The following is an 18,184-nucleotide window of genomic DNA, read 5'->3' as shown; positions in this document are numbered from 1 at the left end:
TTTATTTCATACTTCTTTTGTTCTTTGTGGTTTTTTCTTTTTTGTCTAGAGTGTGCGGGCAGGCCTTGCAGGCCATGAGCCCAGGCCTTGTCCTCGAGGCCCAGTTCCTTGGACCAACCTGTACATGATTTCTACTGCCCCGTATTTGTCAGCCTCCCCGGAATAAAGGTCTTTTAAAAGTCAGAAGTCTTTCTTTCTTTCTTTCCGTCTGTCTGTCTATTACCAATAAACTGAAATTGAATTTCAACCTTATTAGGAGACATTGTTTTGATGTAGACTGATGCCAACCCCATCCCAGTACCATAGGCTAATCAGTATCACAAGACAAAAATCATTAAAGATTTCTTTTAAAATGGCAGTATAGCTGAGTAGTAAAACTTCACACACAATTGTCATTGTCTGGCACTGGACTCAATTACATTTTTAGGTAAGAGGCTTGTGTTTGAGCAACATCTTCCACAAGGGCAACGCTGTGAAATTGAGAGAGAATATTTGGAGCCTAATTTTTCACTGCAAGATGCAGTTTGTTCCACCACAGTCAATCGGAGTCTCTTGTGTTCTTCTGCGGGAGGAGAATAAATACTTACAGTTCTGTTTCTGTTATTGCAAAGACTAAAAAGTCCATTGCAATTTTGTGTGCTCATTTATAAAAAGGAAGCAATGCTCCCTTTTGTGGTCTAAATGGACAAAGACAAGGATTTAATCACTTGGCACATCACATTTAAGCCCACTCAGAAGAAAAATAAACATGCAGGCTTGTTTATGAGCGTCCAGGAAACGATTAGCTGGCTTAAAATATCTTTGATTTATTACTCCCTGATGCGTTGTAAGAGCTTGATCAAGGAAATTAGATAAACATACTGTCAAAATAAAAATATGTCCACATTTTTTCAAATAAACCTTAAAAATGTGGATAGCCTTTCCTTCCACATTTACTTCAGTTTTTATTTAAAAGTAATTAAATGACCTTTACATTTGAAAACAAAATGTATCATTTAGGTTAAACAAAGCTTTGTTTGAAATGACACAATTTTTTCCCCCCATCACTTTCTGAACTACAAGCAAACTGAATACATCAGCCACTGGCCGGCACGCCTCTAACATGTTCAGGCTATTACCCCCATCTAGCCTGCAAGGCATGTGCTTGGGGCTTGCCATCAGTGGTGTATGTATTGTGTTCTGCTTCGTCAGAAAAAAATATAAATGCCACATACCATATTTTCTCTCATACAGCACACTTTCAAAAAAATCAATGGCTAGAAATTGAGGTGTACATTACGTGAGAGAAAATAGGGTAACAGCAGTCTCTGCTGCTTTCCAAGGAAAATGCAAGTCAAGTCTGTGTGCAGTCCACAGGGAACAGAACAGTGAGCAGGCTCAGGTCCCTAGCTGCTGCTACTCGGGTACTTACTACAAAGAAAAATCTTTTTTTCTTCATTCTGCCTTTAAAAAAACCAAGGTGTGTGTATCTTATTCCAGGGCACACCGTATGTGAGAAAATATAGCAATTAGCCAATTGGAAAGCAGGTGATGGAGCTGATAGGAGTATTGTAGATGTCTTGCTATCCAAGCACCATTATTGATGTCTGTCATCAACAGTATGTAAAGGGCACATTGTATAGGAGAATATCTGCCTAGCGGGTGCATCTACACCATGAATAAGCTGTAGTTACTGTGCATTAAGTTTAGTACTTGCATAACCAGGTACTAAATCAGTGCTCAGTAACTGGTGCTACTGTGCAGTAGCCCGGCGCATGGGTGCGAAGCGGCTAGCATTTGCTTCGGATTCAGCTGATTCAGGGGACAGTGATTTGAATCGCTCTCCTGAATTGATCTGGCCAGATCTGATTCAGAGATTCAGCTCCTCCAAATCAGCCAGGCCCATCCCCTGCCCGCTCTCCCAGCCTGGCAATGGCTGTCCCGCGTGCCCCAGCTCTTTGAAAAAACAAAAAGGCCCAGCACAGTGGCTGCTGCTGGGCCAGGAGGCGAACCCTGCTGCCCCACACTGCTCCCCACTGCATGGGGGGCTCTGCATGAACCCCCTGACGCCCCACCCCTGCTGTCCCAGCCCCCCCATGGCTGCCCTGCCTACTAAAGCTCCGGCCCTTTAAGAAAAAAAAAACTGAGAAAAACTCCACACACTGTTCCTGCCTGTGGTGTGTAATCCCCCCTGCCCTGTGCCACGTGGGGGGCTCTTTCACAAGCCCCCTGAAGCCCTGAGGCTGCTGCAGGAGGTGAGGACTGTCCGAATCATCTTTTCCAAAGATTTGGAGAGCTTTGAATTGATTTGGACCCTTTAACTGGTCCCCTAATTCGATTCAGATTCGGAGATTCAGCCACCAAATCAGGCTGAATCTCTTCTGAATCAAATCACTGCCTGAAGCTTTGCACACCCCTACTAGCTATGTAGCATCTTAATACTACTACGCGGTAGCATATTAACATGGGTTTTGCCTGGCACAGTGTTATTAGGCTACTGCATAGTTAGTGTCTCATGTAGGCACACCCAGAGCTACCTAATTTGGCTTGCAAACATTTGCATCCGGCATGATAAGAAAATAGTTGCAGAGCCCTGAAGGCTGTACTCAATATTGTTGTGATGGGGCAGTGTGGTGAGGCGTGGTTCAGGGGGTCTCCTGTTTCTCACTAAAGGAACATAAGCTAAGATGAAAGAGGCAGGAATGACTTCCTAACCATTGTAGTTTGTTTCTAAACAGAGCACTGATTCCTGCTGTTTGGATTTAACACTACATAACAGCTCTTATGTGCCTTTGGCCTGTGGATCACTGAGCAAGTGCCCATTGGACCCAGCATACAAAACATCCTGATGGGATCACTCCCTGTAACATCATTGTGGTTTCTGTTCCTGTCTCTGCAGATTTTCTCTCCTTTGTCAAGTGAGTACCTCTATTTGATCCTTTCAGAGTAGTTTTTAAGATCTTTTTATGCTGGAATGGGAAAGCTGAGCAATGCCCAGTTAAAGCTAGAAGCTCTGAGAATGGGAAACTACTAAAATCAGGGAAAGGAAGTGATCCAGTTTGACCAAAAACTTGCACTTCAGCATGGAGAGGCAGTAAATGACTCTGTAAGGACTATTTCACAGCCCTGTCAAACCAGCGTGGTTTGAATTCAGCAGGTGTATTAGATTTTAAGAAATCACAAGCTCCCATTTGTTGTCTGGAAGTGAGCAGCTCCACCCCAGAGGTCACAACTCCTTTCAGGGCAGCCAGAGGAAGGGTCTTGTTTCACACATCCGGTAGAGCTGCTGCCTAGGGCCCATAGGAATACTGAGGCTTGAATGAACTGCAATGACAGGTGACAGCACAACCAGCCACTAATCGGGAGGATTCTGTTCTCAGGTGTGTTTGCGGGGATCTAGGTGTCTGTCAGTCACCTAACGCTAAAGGTGGGTTAGCCTTCAAGAGCTTTTGGAAAGGGAGGGCAATAAGAAAAGAAAATTTCATAAGAGATGAGATTGGCACCACAGCTACAAACCTAATAAAAGAGACATTCCCTTTCAGTGCGCTCGCTGAATCCTTAGGTTCCCAATTCAAGCTGATGCTGCAGCAGCGCACAGAGCACTTTCTTACCTGCTGTGTTTCTAGCCCCTGCACTGGGATTTGCCAGCAAAAGAACAGGAGCTAAAACACCTTATAAAAGCTGCTAGTTGGCAGAGGTACTAACACCTAAGTCAGTGCTAAGGTTTGTCTTAAGTCTGTCATGTGCTTAAACGGTGAAATGTTTGGGACACGGAAGGGTAGATAATCATTATTTTTCATTTGTTTTCTCCCTTAGATGGTGTTAGCCATACCAGTTGGTTGTGCGGTCCCAATAATATTTTAAATGTGACAGTGACCTGGTGTGATCCACTCTGCCTAGATAAAACTTTCAGCAATGCTCTCAGAATCAACAATACAGCCAGAACATTTCTCAGTAATGATGCAAGCCTTTGTCTCAGTATTTATCAACAGGATGTCACTGTGCACATAAAAAACACAACACAGTTGGAAAAGAAAATCTACAGAATTTTGATCGCAGGAAGCAAACCGCCTGTAGAAAGGTATTTACAAGTGAAGTTTACAGGTAAGTGTCAGGTGGAAAATAGATTACACAGTGAAAGTATATTTTTGTGGGTTTAGACCAGAAAAGTGTGTGTGTGCAGGGGGCGAATTAAATAAGCAAACATTCGGACAAATCATTTACTAAAGCAAATATCAATATAAACTATTTCAGATAAATGCGGCTGTCAGGTACACTGGGCCTGAATTTAAAATACTGCAATGAGCAGTTATATGATAAAAATTGACTCTGATTAACAATCTGCACAATCACATTGAATTCAGTGGAATTGCAAGGGATATCAAACTTGCATGTTATAGATATAGTGCAAATGATATTGCTGCAGTTTAGTAAATGAGCCTTGTTGCAGTTTAGTAAATGAGCCTTGTTATAGGATAATAAAACTTAAAGGAAAAAATACTTGTTTGGTCATCTCATAGATTGTACTGGGTAGGCATGAGATGATTTTTTGTAGCTGGTAAGATTAGCCGATAGTGCAGACTGATATACCTGAAAAAAGTCAATGACGTTTCACTTATTTGCCCCAGCTGAGAAGCCGGCTGAATATGCCTTCCCCTTGTGTTCCCCATCACTTTTCTTGTAACAGTTTTCCATAATCTTAAGTGGTGTCACCATTAGTTTTTTTTCCATTGTAAATTTCCCTTGTTGCATGTCATACTCCTTCTTTAGACCCCTTTCTCCTACCAGAAACTATTTCTTCCCTTCATTTACAGTAACATTGGTCTAATATATTCCAACTAGTGCTATTGGCATCACACTTGAATGTCCCTAGAACCCACCAGTAACTGCTGACATTGGTGCTGTAGAATCCATCCTTGTTTAGAACAAAGCAGCAGTAGATGACGATGAGCTTCTTGGTGGGCCGCACGGAGACAAGGAGTTCAAAGAGAATGACTTGCATGCTATAGAGCTACAAAGATTTGTTCATAAGACAGGAACCCAAAGACTTAGAGGCCTGTAATACTGACCTCTGCTTGCATAGCAAACTCTACCTTCCCGTCTCTGCCCCAATGAAAAGAATAAAGAAGAAACTCCCTTCTTCCACACTGGTTTGCCAAAATAAGCCTGCTAGTACAGTAGAGGCTTAGCAAACCAGAGTAATATGCACTGTATATTGACCTGATTCTGATCCTAGTCCCCCTTGCTTGCTTTTCATTAGCCCACAAAATACTTACAAATCAGGAAAAAATAATTATCAGCTCTTGAAAATCATCTTTTTATCGCTTGTTTCATAACATTTTCTTTTTGTCTGAGATATTTTTCCCCCATTCAGTTTCTTGTTTCCTTCAAATCTCAAAACAATGTTATGTGGACCAGTGGTCCCCAAACTAGTGATTACAGCCACAGCTGGGTGTTGGCATTTACACATGGAATTATAAGCCCCATAGAACTTCATTTGCAGCAGCTGGGTTTAAACCAGAGATTGGGTCTCGCATCTAGAAGCAGGGTCACCCACCCAGGACTGGCATCAGGCTCATAAAGGCAACTCAATAATTTCAGTGCAAAGAAAATTGATTGTTCAATTGCTAGTTACTGGTTTAAAGCAGCCTGACTTCTTCCACCACAAAGCTGCAATTCTCATTGATTGCCACTGCTGTGTTTTGTAGCTTCTCCTGATTATACCAAGGATGACATCAGTACACAGAACATTACATGCCAAATAACCAACATGATTCCAGATGGCTTCTTCCCTACCTCACCTGAATACCAGACTCAGACATGTGGATGGGCAGTTACCACGGATGCCTATCACAACAATGCTGGTCAGTCACTCTCCATGTTTTTTTCCATAGGATACTAAAGACTTTTGACTTAACTGCAATGCTGCTCTCACATACACTGGTGCAAACAGACTAGTCTATGAGTTTCTGTCAGATTTACACTAGAGTAACTGAGAGCAGACTTTGGCTCAGAGAATTCATTTGATGACATTTACTGGACACTCAATAAAATCATACAGTGTTAAAATTGGAGAAGACACAGGAAATGGTGGGGTACAGATCTACATACGGTTTAGGGTTAGGGCAAGGTTTGAAGTTTGGGTTTAAGACTGAATCAGGGCTTAGGATGGTTTTGAATTCTGCTAAGAGTTGCCCTTATGGTTCTTCAGCTTCAGCTGAACCACAGCCAATAAAGCATCCTTTCTGGCTTTGACTCTAACCCTAAACTTTGACTCTAACCTGTAAAACCAGGTTGAAGGCCAGGAATTTGCATTTATCATGTGGAAGTCAAATCCCTTGCTTGGACTATGCTGTGTGCTGTTTATGTGAGGGAGAGAGCATATTCTAGTGGTTTGAGGGGAGGAGTGAAGACTTCTAAGTTTTATCCCCAGCTTCAGCCTTGACTTGACTCATCTCAGACAGGTCACTCATCACACCAGTCCTGAGATTCCTTGTCTCTTAAATGCAGATAATGTCTGTCTTGCTAAAGGGAGTATTTTGACTCTCAGAGCTAGATCCCAGCTTACTTCATGCACCTAAGTGAATAGCCAACAGGGGGAGGAGGAAGAGCAAGACCAAGAAGGTGCATGGTTCAGTAAGATGGCTGCTCCCTTGGGTGGGAGGCAGCCCTGGGTTCTAGCCTGGACTCTTGCTCCCATTGTGTCAGAAGCTTCCACACTGCGCTGCTACCCTTTCTTTTTCTCCAGTGGCTATTAAATGCAAGTTGCAGCCAGTCATCTTCAAGAGAGGGACTGGAGAGGGGTTTGGATAATACCTGTGTCCTGGTGGCTAGAGCTCTGAGTTGGGAAGAAGTAGGTGCAGATTCAACCACCTAGAAACTGGGCCCTAAATCTTGGTCTCCTGCTCCATCTACAAGTGCCCTAAGCATTAGGCTATTGGGCTAAAATATGGGTGACCCTCCTTGTCCTCCTCCATTTTACTTTCAGCAAATGCATGCACAGGTGTCAAAGTGGCAGTTATTTGGCTGTAGCAATCCCATTTAGGTGCATAAAGGGAAATTGGAGTCTTCCCATAATGTTTTCATGAGTTTAAGAGCACTAAATGAGGACTGGATAACAGTCAAGAATGAAAACATATTCTCAGGTTTCAAGAACAGAGTTTTCTTCTAACACTAGACCAGACTAAATTATTAGGCAAGGGGAGGTCTCCCCTTCACAACCACGACACTTGCTTTTATTGATTTATTTAGTGAGCATTACACCAGCTTAGATAGCTATTGGAACAGTGCAGAGGTGCACACAGGCTGGTCCCTAGCCCTCATAGCTGGGCCAGCATCTCAGTCTGTGCAGTCAAGAAGACAGGAAGACATAGTTTGTAGCCACCTTTGCCACTATTTTGATCCCAAGTGCCACAGATGTGTTCAGACACAACACAGCTGAAGTAACCTTATGGCTTCTCTATAGCATACTTGGTTACTAGGAATTGTATCCTGGTAATAGCTGAATGCCTGCCATGAAAAATTACTAATAAGAGTGAAACCACAGTAGACTTTATTCAGTCTTTAGTTCTCCCCCTCTCTAACTCCGTTTTTAGGATAAGACCACCGCGGTTTAGTTTATTGTGTGTAATCAGAGATAATATTTTTTTATTCTTTTTAAACTGGTGAGGGATGGGGAGGGGCACTCATGTTGCTGTCAAAGTTAAGAGTCATTTTTGTCATGGCCTGAACAATTTTAAATTAGGAACGGTGTATACGCCAGTTCATGCTTCCTCCTTTTTTTTTATTAATGTTGTCTGTGTTTAGCATCAGAAGTACCATGTCTGACTTTTACTTATAATGCAAGCATATGTTATGGTACTTCCATTTGATTCATTTAAATTGTTTTGTTTTTTCTAGTTCCAGAGAAGATTGTAGGCATAACTGAACCAGGACCCATGGCTGCTGTTGTGCTAGTAATCTTGGTAATTCTAGGTGGTGTGGTGTACAGCATTCGATGCTTCAAAAGACAGCCAGGTATAGTATGGTAATACATATTTGGCTTCTTATGAATATACATGTCTTCCTATCAACACGGCTAAGAGAATAGATCCAACTTCTTTTTTTGTGGGGGGGAAGGTAGGAAGGAAGGGGTCGAATCTTGGAATTCCTTAAACAAAGCCTCAGCATCCTTATTGAACAGTCAGTGGAACCAATGCTGTGACGGTAACATTCCCATTGTCACTCAGCATTTTGAGTTTTGTCAGTACCTGAGCCGTTATGTAAAAGGTTTCAGGCAGAACTACCACTAATAAGGATGGTTTTTTTAAAATAATAAAATAATGATAATAATAATAATAAAACTTTCTAAGTGAAGTTTTTGTGTATTTAACATGGAGCTACAGTGACGTGTATTCCCTGTGCCTTATAGAATGTGAAAAATGGCAAAACTTGAAATTTCTGAAAATTTGTTTCTTAAACAATGCAACTGGGTGTGAAGGAAGAAAAATAAGTAACTAACGCTATTTAGTGTCAGCATGCTCAAAGTGTTGTTAAACATCAGAAAAATCAGTAGTAAAGGGATAGTTAGTCAATGACCAGTGTGGGTACTGTGACCCATTTGTTCAGACAAATCCAGATTTAGACCAATGTCCTTACCCTGGACCTTGACAGGCATAGCAATTTTCAGGACAATCCAGATAAGCACATGGGATTTAGAGCCCTTGGAAGACAAACTGATAATCAGGAAATCTTAATCGTAACAATAGCAGAGCTCATACTCTGCTGTAATCATAAAGGCTCCTTCAGTAAACGAAGGGACATTCTGGCTTTTCTCTACTAGTGTCCTCTAGAGTCTATAGGTTCAGGTGAAGACATTAGCATCAGTGGAAGTGGCTTATTACTCTAGCTGAGCTAAAGGGAAGGTTCTGCCATTAGTGAGGGCCCGCTAGCAGTCAAGGTGAGGAATTTGCAGTTACGGTGTGTTTAAAACAGTGGATGGGCAATGCCTGATGGATATAGCAGAAAAGCACAGGTTCCCTGCCTCACCTGCACTGAGGGATTTGCAGTTTACTTCTGTAGTTAAGGGAAGCTGCACTGTACAGTTTTTCCTGTGCTAAAGGACCTGCTGAAAGGTGCTGCCATATCCACTGATGAATATGAGACAGAGCTTTCAGGTCAGAAATAGGTGTAATAATGAAGAAGCCAGTGCAGAAACAGCACTGCCATCATTCAAGATTCGACACCAGGCCTGATCTACACATATTGTATAGAAAACCAGGTGCCAGTCTGGATATTCGAACGTGGGGTTTTGGGGGTGGGGTCACTGTGACGGGGAGCCAGAGGCTCCTTCACTTTAAGTGGAGAGTGCAGCAGGCTAAGCTTGCTGCGGGGGGCTGCGGCAGGGGCAGGCTGGCCATTAAGCAAAGGGGAAACCCCTGTGGGTGGCTAAGAGGTGGACTGACCAGAAAGGGTAGTGCTTAGAGGCATATCAACCCAGAGTCTGGAGCAAGGAGCACAGTCTGACTCTGCATTCCCCAGGGAGAGGAGCTCCTGGAGGGGGTGGATGCAGCAAACAGGCTCACCCAAACTACCTGAGAGAGCTAGATGAGGCAGCTCAGTACCAAATCCAGCTTGTGGTGTGGTAATGACCTAGAGTGGGGAGATTTTTAGTTGGAAGCAGTTGCTTAAATTTATGTTATGTTTAATACCGAGGGACCAAGAAGTGGCTATAGGTGTGATATGGAGGACACAGAGGTACCTGAGGCACAAAGCGTAGAGTCCTGTGAGGGTCAAGGACCAAGATGAGCATCGTGAGAGCAGCCATGCCTGGGTCAGGAACCCCTTGGGCTTGACACCTTGAAAGCAGGGCCAAGGGCCCAGAGCCAAGAGGGTGAGATAGGACCAGGGGCCAGAGTCTGAGAAGGAGAGAGAGGACTGGGGCCCAGGAGCCAAGGTCCAAGGCAGTGGACTTGGGCTGAGGGCACAGCCAGAGAAAAGGGGCCAAAGCCGAGAAGGCAGAAGCTGAAACACAAGTTAGAGACTTGTGGGGCAAAGCACAGAGTTGGGGCTGGAGGCCTCCTCCAGAGTGATACCCAGTGACACCTCAGAGGCATGGCTTGGCCATAGGGAACGATGGAAACTACTGTTGTTGCCCCTAAGAAAGCTTGTGCCCCAAGGCATGGACAGGGCCAGGAGGGCCATGTTTAGCACCAGAGGGGTGCAACTGGTGTGAGCCAGGCACGGGGACAGTGGACAGCTGGGGCTGAGGCTCGCTTTGGAGCCCTGGTTCCTGAAGGCAGTCTCCTGAAGCATATAACAGACATACGGGCACAGTAGGCAAGGTAGAAAAGGGAGGGTACTCCAAGGAGCCACAGTGGAGCAGGAGCCAGTAGGCCACCAGGGGTGTCACAGCTACCCCCAGGGGCCTGCTCTTGCTGTGTCTCTATTAGGAATAAAATGGGATGCAAGGAGAGGCAAGTCCAAGCGCCAAATGTGAACTCAGTGTTTTTGAACAAGTTTTTGCTATTACTAATGCCACTCTCCTTTTATTCTTCTAGGGAGATTCCTGGGATGGATAGCGATTAAGCAGATGGTAAGTGTTAAGAAATTCATTTCTGAAATCTTCCTTCCTTTTGTTAGAATTAGTCCCATCTTTTCAATGCCTTGCCCAGTCAAATTATTAAGGTGAAATGGGGTTGCTAATTTCTGGGCCTTCTGACAAAAGAGGACTGACAATGCCCATTAAAATGAAGCATAGGGAATTCACATTTCCCACAGTCTTTGTGCTTTGTCAGGATGCTTAGCAGTAGCGTACCTAGGGGTGTGCGAGTAGTATTACTAGCGGGATGCAAGTGGGGTACCAACCCTGGGCACAGATTTAAAGGAAGTGCCAGAATAGCAGCTCCCAGAGAGTCTGTGTAGTGTGAGGGAAGACTCTCTAGTGAACTCTCCCCTGCCCTCTGCCCCCATGCTCTCCAGCAGTCAGGATCCCCACCCCTCCCCCGCAAGCCCAGCCACTCACACAGGGCTCCAAAATTTCTAGTTGCACCTCTGGCTTGAATCCTGAACCAAGTGCTGGTTCTGCGCTCTCACACTGGCTCCAAACCTTGCTATTAATAGGCAGGGCACCCGCACATCCTACAAATGCCCCGGTGTTGACCTGTGGCATCAGCCACTGCTGCAGTCCTAAGACTCCGCTCATCCATGCTTTTGATTTTGAGGCAGCTTTTGATTTTGTAGTACTCTGTACCTGTCCCTCTGCAACAGTCCCTTAATGCCATGAGCTCAGGCATTACCATCTCAGGTGTTAAATCTAGCACAAATCCTCCCAGTTGCCTGGAATACCAGGGATACCATCCAGCTTGGCATGACAGCTGAGATGCTGCTCTGGTCCATTCCTCTGTCTGTACTCGCTCTCTGTTCTGTGGAGGAAGGACTTCAGCCTCCACATCTCTGGCCCTGATTATTGTAAGAGCACAAAAAATGTGTGTGTTTAAATGAAGCTGCATTCCTGGTGGTCTCAGTGGTATCTTTCACCCTCAACTTTGCAGCAACCTGAAGATGAGGAATAGAAAACCTGAAACGTGATAGGGGAAAAAAAAGTCTTCAATTGGGAAAGGACTCCACCAGCACCAGAGGACTGGTAAAAGTACTTGAGGAAAGTCATCTTTACTACATCCTGAGCAGCCCAAATATATTGTTGAATTTTTGGTGAATGCACTGTAATACCCTTAGAAACACTTTTATTGAAGAAAAGCCCTAGTCATCATCATACAACTGCTTTGTGGCATACAGTATCTTTCTGGAGCTCTACAAGGCATCAGGTACCCTAGAGGCAGGATCCAGCTTCAGAACTATTCAACCTGTCCCAAAGCACATTTCCTGAACCTGCTGAACTCTTTTGTTCAGATCCTGCCTTTCATTACCTGCACGATCAGCCCATCCAGGAGCCTTTCTGGAATTGATGAAAACAAGGACAATTCAATGGCCATAACTTTGTAGAATATCCTGTTCCTTATTAAACACGGGCTTCTGGACTAAGTGTATATAAAGGGTATTGGGTTTTAACAAAATAATTACATGATCTTACAAATTCCACCTCAATCTCACATTTCTTCACTACAGTTTGTGGTATTTAAGATGAAAGCTAAAAAACCCCTTTTGATTCTAATGTGAAGTTTTTGCAGGCCAGGTTTTAGCTGAACAGCATTTGGAAGCAAATGTATCAATTTTCTCAGAATTGTTCAAGAAATCCTAGCTTAACCCAGGAATTGTGTGTTGAAAACCTGAGGCAGGTTGTTTCTGTTCATCATTTAAATCCCTAATAAATTGCAGTAATTACTATAACTGGGGCATCATCACCATAGTTCTCAGTCCTCTGGAACATACCCTAAAGGAAACCACTTTGTGCAGGTATTTTCAAATTATTTTGTTATTTAGAGAAAGATAAACATTGAAAAAGTTAATCTAAAATAGGGGTGGGCAATTATTTCGGCTGGTGGGTGATTTAAGTGAGTTTTGGTGACCTGTCAAGAGCTGCACGCATATAATGTTTCAGAAGATATCATTTAAAAAAATTATAAATAAAAAATCAGATCCTGAAAATCAAGCCTACTGTAACATGTTTAATTTTATTTCTAAAAATAATTTTTGATTCATGCTTTTATTGGTAGTGTATATAGAGGCAATTGGCTGGACGTGTGGTAGCTGGCGCACATCCCTACCTCTGCTGCCACTTCCCTGTGCTATGTGCTGCCCAAAGTGACACAGCAGGGGCAGGAAGAGCCGATCAGCACCCGAGCGGCTACAGCAGGAGCAGCACTGCTAGGAAGCTGGGCCAGGGCTGGGGCTGGGGCTGGTGGGGCTCAGCCCCCCGTGGAGTACCTTGGGGGCAGCTGTGGGCCAGATACAACCAACTGGCAGGCTGCCTCCAGCCCATGGGCTATATTTTGTCCTTCCTGGATCTATGGATATAAGAAGCTTCGATGCATTGATTGTCCTGCTTTCTACTAAAACAAACAATTTTTAAGGGAATATCATTTCTTACAAAAGAGGCCATGATGTTTCTGCATCTGGAGACAGGTTGAAGTGCTATTGCATTCAGAGGCCAAGTGGTGACTTCTAAATGTGCTGGCAGACAACCTCATCATAGCGCTGTATTTCTGAGAGGCTACTCCAGAGTTCAACCAATGTAGGGTAAAGAAACGGGGCCTATCAATGCCAGATTAGAGCTACTGATAAATGTAAACGTTTGGAATTCAGGTTTGAGTTGAACAAGGCCTCAGATATTCGGGTAGATATAGATGATACACAACTTGTAAGCAGAACTAAGCGAATATCATATTTACTCACCTAGCACACTCCTTTAAATAAGGCACAAAGTTATTTCCTTTTAAGCAAACTCTGCAGGATCAGTTTCCTTGTTTGGCATGCACTCTGATTTTCAATCGCTAATTTTTAAAGAAAAAGGTGACTGGTACATGAATAGTAAGGGAGATCATAATCAATATATGTTACTTTTTTCTTTTGATTAATATCCAAAAATATTGCAGTTTTCTTATCTTAGATTGTTTGTTGCAATTTTCATGTATTTAATTGTGATTTTAAAAAACTCAGTTAACTGGCGAGATCTTTGTGAATGAATGAGATTAAACAGTGCTGTTCATTAGTCTGTGATTGTTCAAACAAGCCACTTTTCTCCTCCATCTGATGCAAAGAAGCATTTCTGGTGCAGCAAAATGCATGTTGTATTCGTATTCACTACCAATGGACCTCTGTGACGAAACAAAGTTGTTTAGATGTTCACAGCAATTTGATACGAAAGGATTACAAAGCAACACCAATTTGAAGTCCCTTAAAATTCTAGATAAATTATTGTCTTCATTTCTTTTTCCACTTTGCTCATCCAACTGTGAACATGAGTCTGCAGTGTTTAGCAGGGAAGCCCATGAATTATAGGGGTGCCTGTGTGATTACCTTGCAGTTTTTAAGCCTTGTCATGGTCAAACCTGGGAGTGCAAAGACCTGTGACAAAACAAAACAAAATGAGACAAAAAAATAAGTTCAGAAATATAAAAAGCTTTCATGCTGACATTTGGTTCTTGAAACAGACAGAAGCTACTACCAATTCGCCGTTATTTTTTTTCCAAAGCGCTTTGTCCCACCTTTGTTAGCATCTGTATTGTTGCTAATCTGAGAAATCCTTTCCAAAGCTGTCAGTAGGTGTTGAATTTTGACAGTGTCTATGTGCTGTCAGACCTCAAAAGCTTCATAGAAAGTTGGTAATCTCCAGGTATCCATTTTGTTTTTTAGATATTCATTAAGGCAGGGGTTGGCAACCTTTTGCTGGCATGGGTCATTCCAACCCAACCCTGATCATAAGCCACAAATCTCTGTCCCCAGTGTGGCCAGCTGCCTGCGCTTACCCTCGCTGAAGGTCCCCATCCCCTCTGCAGCAAGAGTAAGTGCTGATGCAGCAGAACAGCTGGCTGTACAGCAGGGCGAAGCACTGAGGGGATAGATGTCATGGTGTGGCTTTGGGCTTTTAATTTCCTTCGTGCCGGGCTGGATATTCTTGCAGGTGGGTGTGGGCAGGGGCAGAGGTACAGGGAGTGCGGGGTGTGGAAGAGTGGTTCTTGAATGATTTCCATTTTAGGCGAGCACTGATTGTATTTTCAGAAAGGGTTTTGTAGATCCCAGTAAAATTTAAAATATACATTGTATTTCACTTGGGTGCATAGATGTAGTACAGTAATTTCTTTTTCATGTTTAGAAAATGCCACAACAAATTCAAATACTGTGAAACAATAAACAGGGATCTTCAGTAGCAACCTCTGGTGTATATATGTCTGTTTTATACATAATAGTTTGACAGTGTCAGTGATGTACCATGTGGAGCATTTCAGATATTTTTGTGGTCAGATCACTGATATTGTTGGGGGATGTCTCACAAGGTCTCCAGTGGTTTAGGACTCAAATTGGACAAGTTTGAGAGTTTCATATTTAATAATTCCTGATCTGCATGTTGTGTATAAACAAACAGGTGGGATATTAGATCTCATTCATAGTATGGGCACTTAAGTCCTGGTATACACACGCTTACATGTGCGAGGAGCCAGTGAACAGGACACTCGATTATGGTCTCAAGTCCAGTTTTTACAGACATGAAGAGTTTCATCCAAGTGGGTTGCCTCAAACTCAGGTGTTTATTTGCATATAAAGTAAGAGCATTTATTTTCTGATTTTGCCCCTTACGTAAGCTGTGCTCCTTGCATGTAACCACTGATTTCACAACACACATCTGAGGAAAATACAAAATTTCACAATGCGTGTTTTGGGCTAACTTGCTATACTGCATATGCTTATGTATCTTGTTGTAAATAAATTCCTCTATTCAATAAATTTTTTTTATGGATAGAAAAATACCATGATGATGGCATCTTCCAAATAAACTCATTTGGTTGCTACTTTTTATTTTAGCAGTTTTCTTTGTTCCTTTTCTCCTCTTGATGCCTCCATAATTGTCCAGTGGGCTTCCATTTCTCAGGCAGCTCTGGTATAGGGGTGTGCGAAGTGGGCCCTATTCAATTCGCGTTTGGATTCGGCCTGAATCAGGGACAGTGATTCGATTAGTTGATTCAGATCGCTGTCCCTGATTCGATTTGCCTGAACCAGATCTGAAGATGTGATGCTGATTTGGAGAATCAGTGATTTGGCCATAGACACAGCTTTATATGTTTTTTCTCCATACCTTGAGGTAGCAGGCATGGCTCCTGAATGTAGCAATGCTGGGGCACATGGAGCGTCCCACAGGAGTGTGTGTGTGTGTGGGGGGGGACGGCCCTCCATGTGCTCAGCAGTGAACCCAGAAGTGGATTGGAAGTACTTCTGGGTCTGCTGGGGAGCATGCTGGGCAACCCCCCCAAGCCTCCCTAACACAGCGATTGGCCATGGGGCGACCCTCAGTGCCCCCCTGGTGCAGAAGGCACCAGTTACTGAGCCGGGGAGGGGTGGTGGGGGCCCCCCAGCACGCTTCCCAGCAGACCCAGAAGTAGACTGGAAGTGCTTCTGGTCCAGTTCTGGGTCTGCTGCAGAGTGCGCTAGGGACCCCTCTGCACTCCTGTGGGGTGCTCTACGGGCCCCAGTATTGCATCACTCACGAGCCCCTGCTACCTAGAGGTATGTAGAAAAAACATTTGAAGCTGTGTCTATGTCCAAGTCTATGAATCTTTCTGAATCTCTCTGAACCTACTCGGAGGGATCTGATTCAATTCGGAGAGATGAAAGTGTCCTCTGATTCGATTCGAATTTGGAGGTTTGGCCGCTGAATTGGGGACCAAAGCTTCACACAGCCCTACTCTGGTATTCCTTGTCACTGCATAGGCCTGTTTGCACTCCAGGGCTAAGTACAGACAATTAAAAATCCCAAGGCTGAATCTGGTCAATCTTCACAGGTTAATCTAAGCTATGCAGATTGAACTGATAAGCAAGTTGTAACAGGGCACTAAGGTGCCTGGTCCTTTAGGGGCTGAAACAGCCTAGGGAGAGAGCCCTAGCAGTCAGGCAGGAGCCCCACAGGTGCAGGCCTAAGGAGGGAATTAGCCTGCACCTGCAGCCGGTCAGTTGACTGCAAGAGGCAGGGCCCTGGGCCCATATAAACCCCAGGGCTGGGATGAGAGAGTCAGTTCCCTGCCAGCAGCTAAAGGGGAAGGAGCCTCCAGGGAGGAATTGCTCAGAGATGCTGCAGCTGTCTGGTATGCTGCACTTAGGACTAATAGGGGTCTAGGCACTCACCAGGTACCCTTGACTACTAAGCACTTAGTTCCAGGGAAGAAGTTTGACTCCTTTAAGGGGGCAGAGCACTCCCTGAACTTTGTGTGTTATGTTATAGCCTAGGGGATTGTAGTTTTGTTGTCTTATAACTCCAGAGGTTTGGGCTGAGGCTACTGGGGAAGAAGGCCTCACTGGGGGCTTACTACAGTGTGGGGACCCCAGCGCCAGATTGGGGGCAGTGACAGAGGGGGTGAACAGACCCCAGCGCCAGGGGACCCTGAGAGAGAGAGGCAGGGCTGTGGAAAGCACAGTGACGACCAATGGCGAAGCTAAATTAAGGCCTTGGAGGGATAATGACTAAATGCCATCTGTGAGGCTTGGGACATGGTAGAGGGGTGGTTTGGAGTGATGCATCTAGCCCATAGGCTGAGGGTGTCCTGAGAGGCACCCATTTTTGGAGCAGGACCCAAAAGGAGTTGGAGAACCCACAGGATTCAGTGGGGCCCATCAGGACTGTGCACGACAAACCCAAGGGCAGCCTTCCTATTCATAATAATCAGCAACAAGACATGGTGGGTGAGAAAGAGGGTGCCCATTGGGCAGGATGAGGATGGTCAAGGGGATCTAGGGGTATCAAGGCCATCCATGAGGACCCCATCCCATGACATGAGTGAACAGACATTCACTTTTGATTCTGGAAATGCAACCAGATGCCAGCAATGGCTCAGGCCAGGAGCTGGGATGAACTAGAGAACACCTCCCTGTTCAGCTAGAGCAGACCGCGTGGATCAGTGCTAGCCTGCTAACCTTGGAGAAGGTTTGCAGGGGAAGTGTAAAGCATCCTGGGATGCTGGAGGACTGAGTTAACATGAATCTGAAGGGGACCTGGGACAGAAGTTCAATAAACTAATTGAACCTAAATCAGTTAAGTCAGATACTAGATCCATCCAGCTTTATCTTAAACTGGTTTTGGCCATTTTGGAAGTGGTTTATTTGCACTGAACTTCTGTTGTGTCACAGATTTGAACTGATTTCCAATCACTTATACTGGTTTACGTGGAATTGATGTCCTTGGCCCAGCTCACCCAGCTGCTGTCCTGTATTCACCTGCCATGCTTTGATGTTGACCATAATCAATTTGGGAGCCAGTTTTTAGATTACTAGAGCAATCATCTTTGTGCCTCTGCTGCAATCTTAAACAGCTTTGACTCTTGGCTCCCAAGCTTCAGCTTGCTCCAATTAACGCCCCCAGGTCCCTCACCAGGTGCTCACAGTGACCTCTCTTCTCCCATTAAAGCTATGCTTTACCTCGTAGAACTATTCTACCCAAAATGCAAATTAAGCATCAGAGGTGTAGGCTGTAGCCACGTTGGTCTGAGGACATAGACAAGGTTCTTTGAGTAAATCTGATATCTTGTATTGGACCAACTAAATAGTTGGTAAAATTGTTCTT

The 18,184-nt window shown here is 44.2% G+C and overlaps 1 protein-coding gene across 2 annotated transcripts in view; it reads left to right on the top strand.

Annotated features, from left to right (window-relative positions):
- LOC109315132 overlaps positions 1–12,302 on the top strand; it is an 88,569-nt gene extending 76,267 nt beyond the window's left edge. Inside the window, exons 3-8 of one of the 2 annotated variants that reach the window (XM_019542697.1) lie at positions 2,718–2,897; positions 3,796–4,083; positions 5,688–5,843; positions 7,879–7,995; positions 10,518–10,552; positions 11,511–12,302. In XM_019542697.1, coding sequence (XP_019398242.1) covers positions 2,828–2,897; positions 3,796–4,083; positions 5,688–5,843; positions 7,879–7,995; positions 10,518–10,552; positions 11,511–11,531 — 687 coding nt within the window. In that variant the 5' untranslated portion in view covers positions 2,718–2,827 and the 3' untranslated portion in view covers positions 11,532–12,302. Of the gene's footprint in view, positions 1–2,717; positions 2,898–3,795; positions 4,084–5,687; positions 5,844–7,878; positions 7,996–10,517 lie in introns of both variants that reach the window. The other variant, XM_019542695.1, reaches the window with a different exon arrangement.
- Positions 12,303–18,184: the final 5,882 nt, after the last annotated feature.

This window comes from Crocodylus porosus, unplaced genomic scaffold (genome assembly GCF_001723895.1).
Source record: "Crocodylus porosus isolate Cpor-Errol unplaced genomic scaffold, CroPor_comp1, whole genome shotgun sequence".
NCBI classification, from domain to species: domain Eukaryota; kingdom Metazoa; phylum Chordata; order Crocodylia; family Crocodylidae; genus Crocodylus; species Crocodylus porosus.
The sequence above is the reverse complement of the archived record's forward strand: the minus strand, read 5'-3'. Positions and strand labels throughout refer to the sequence as shown.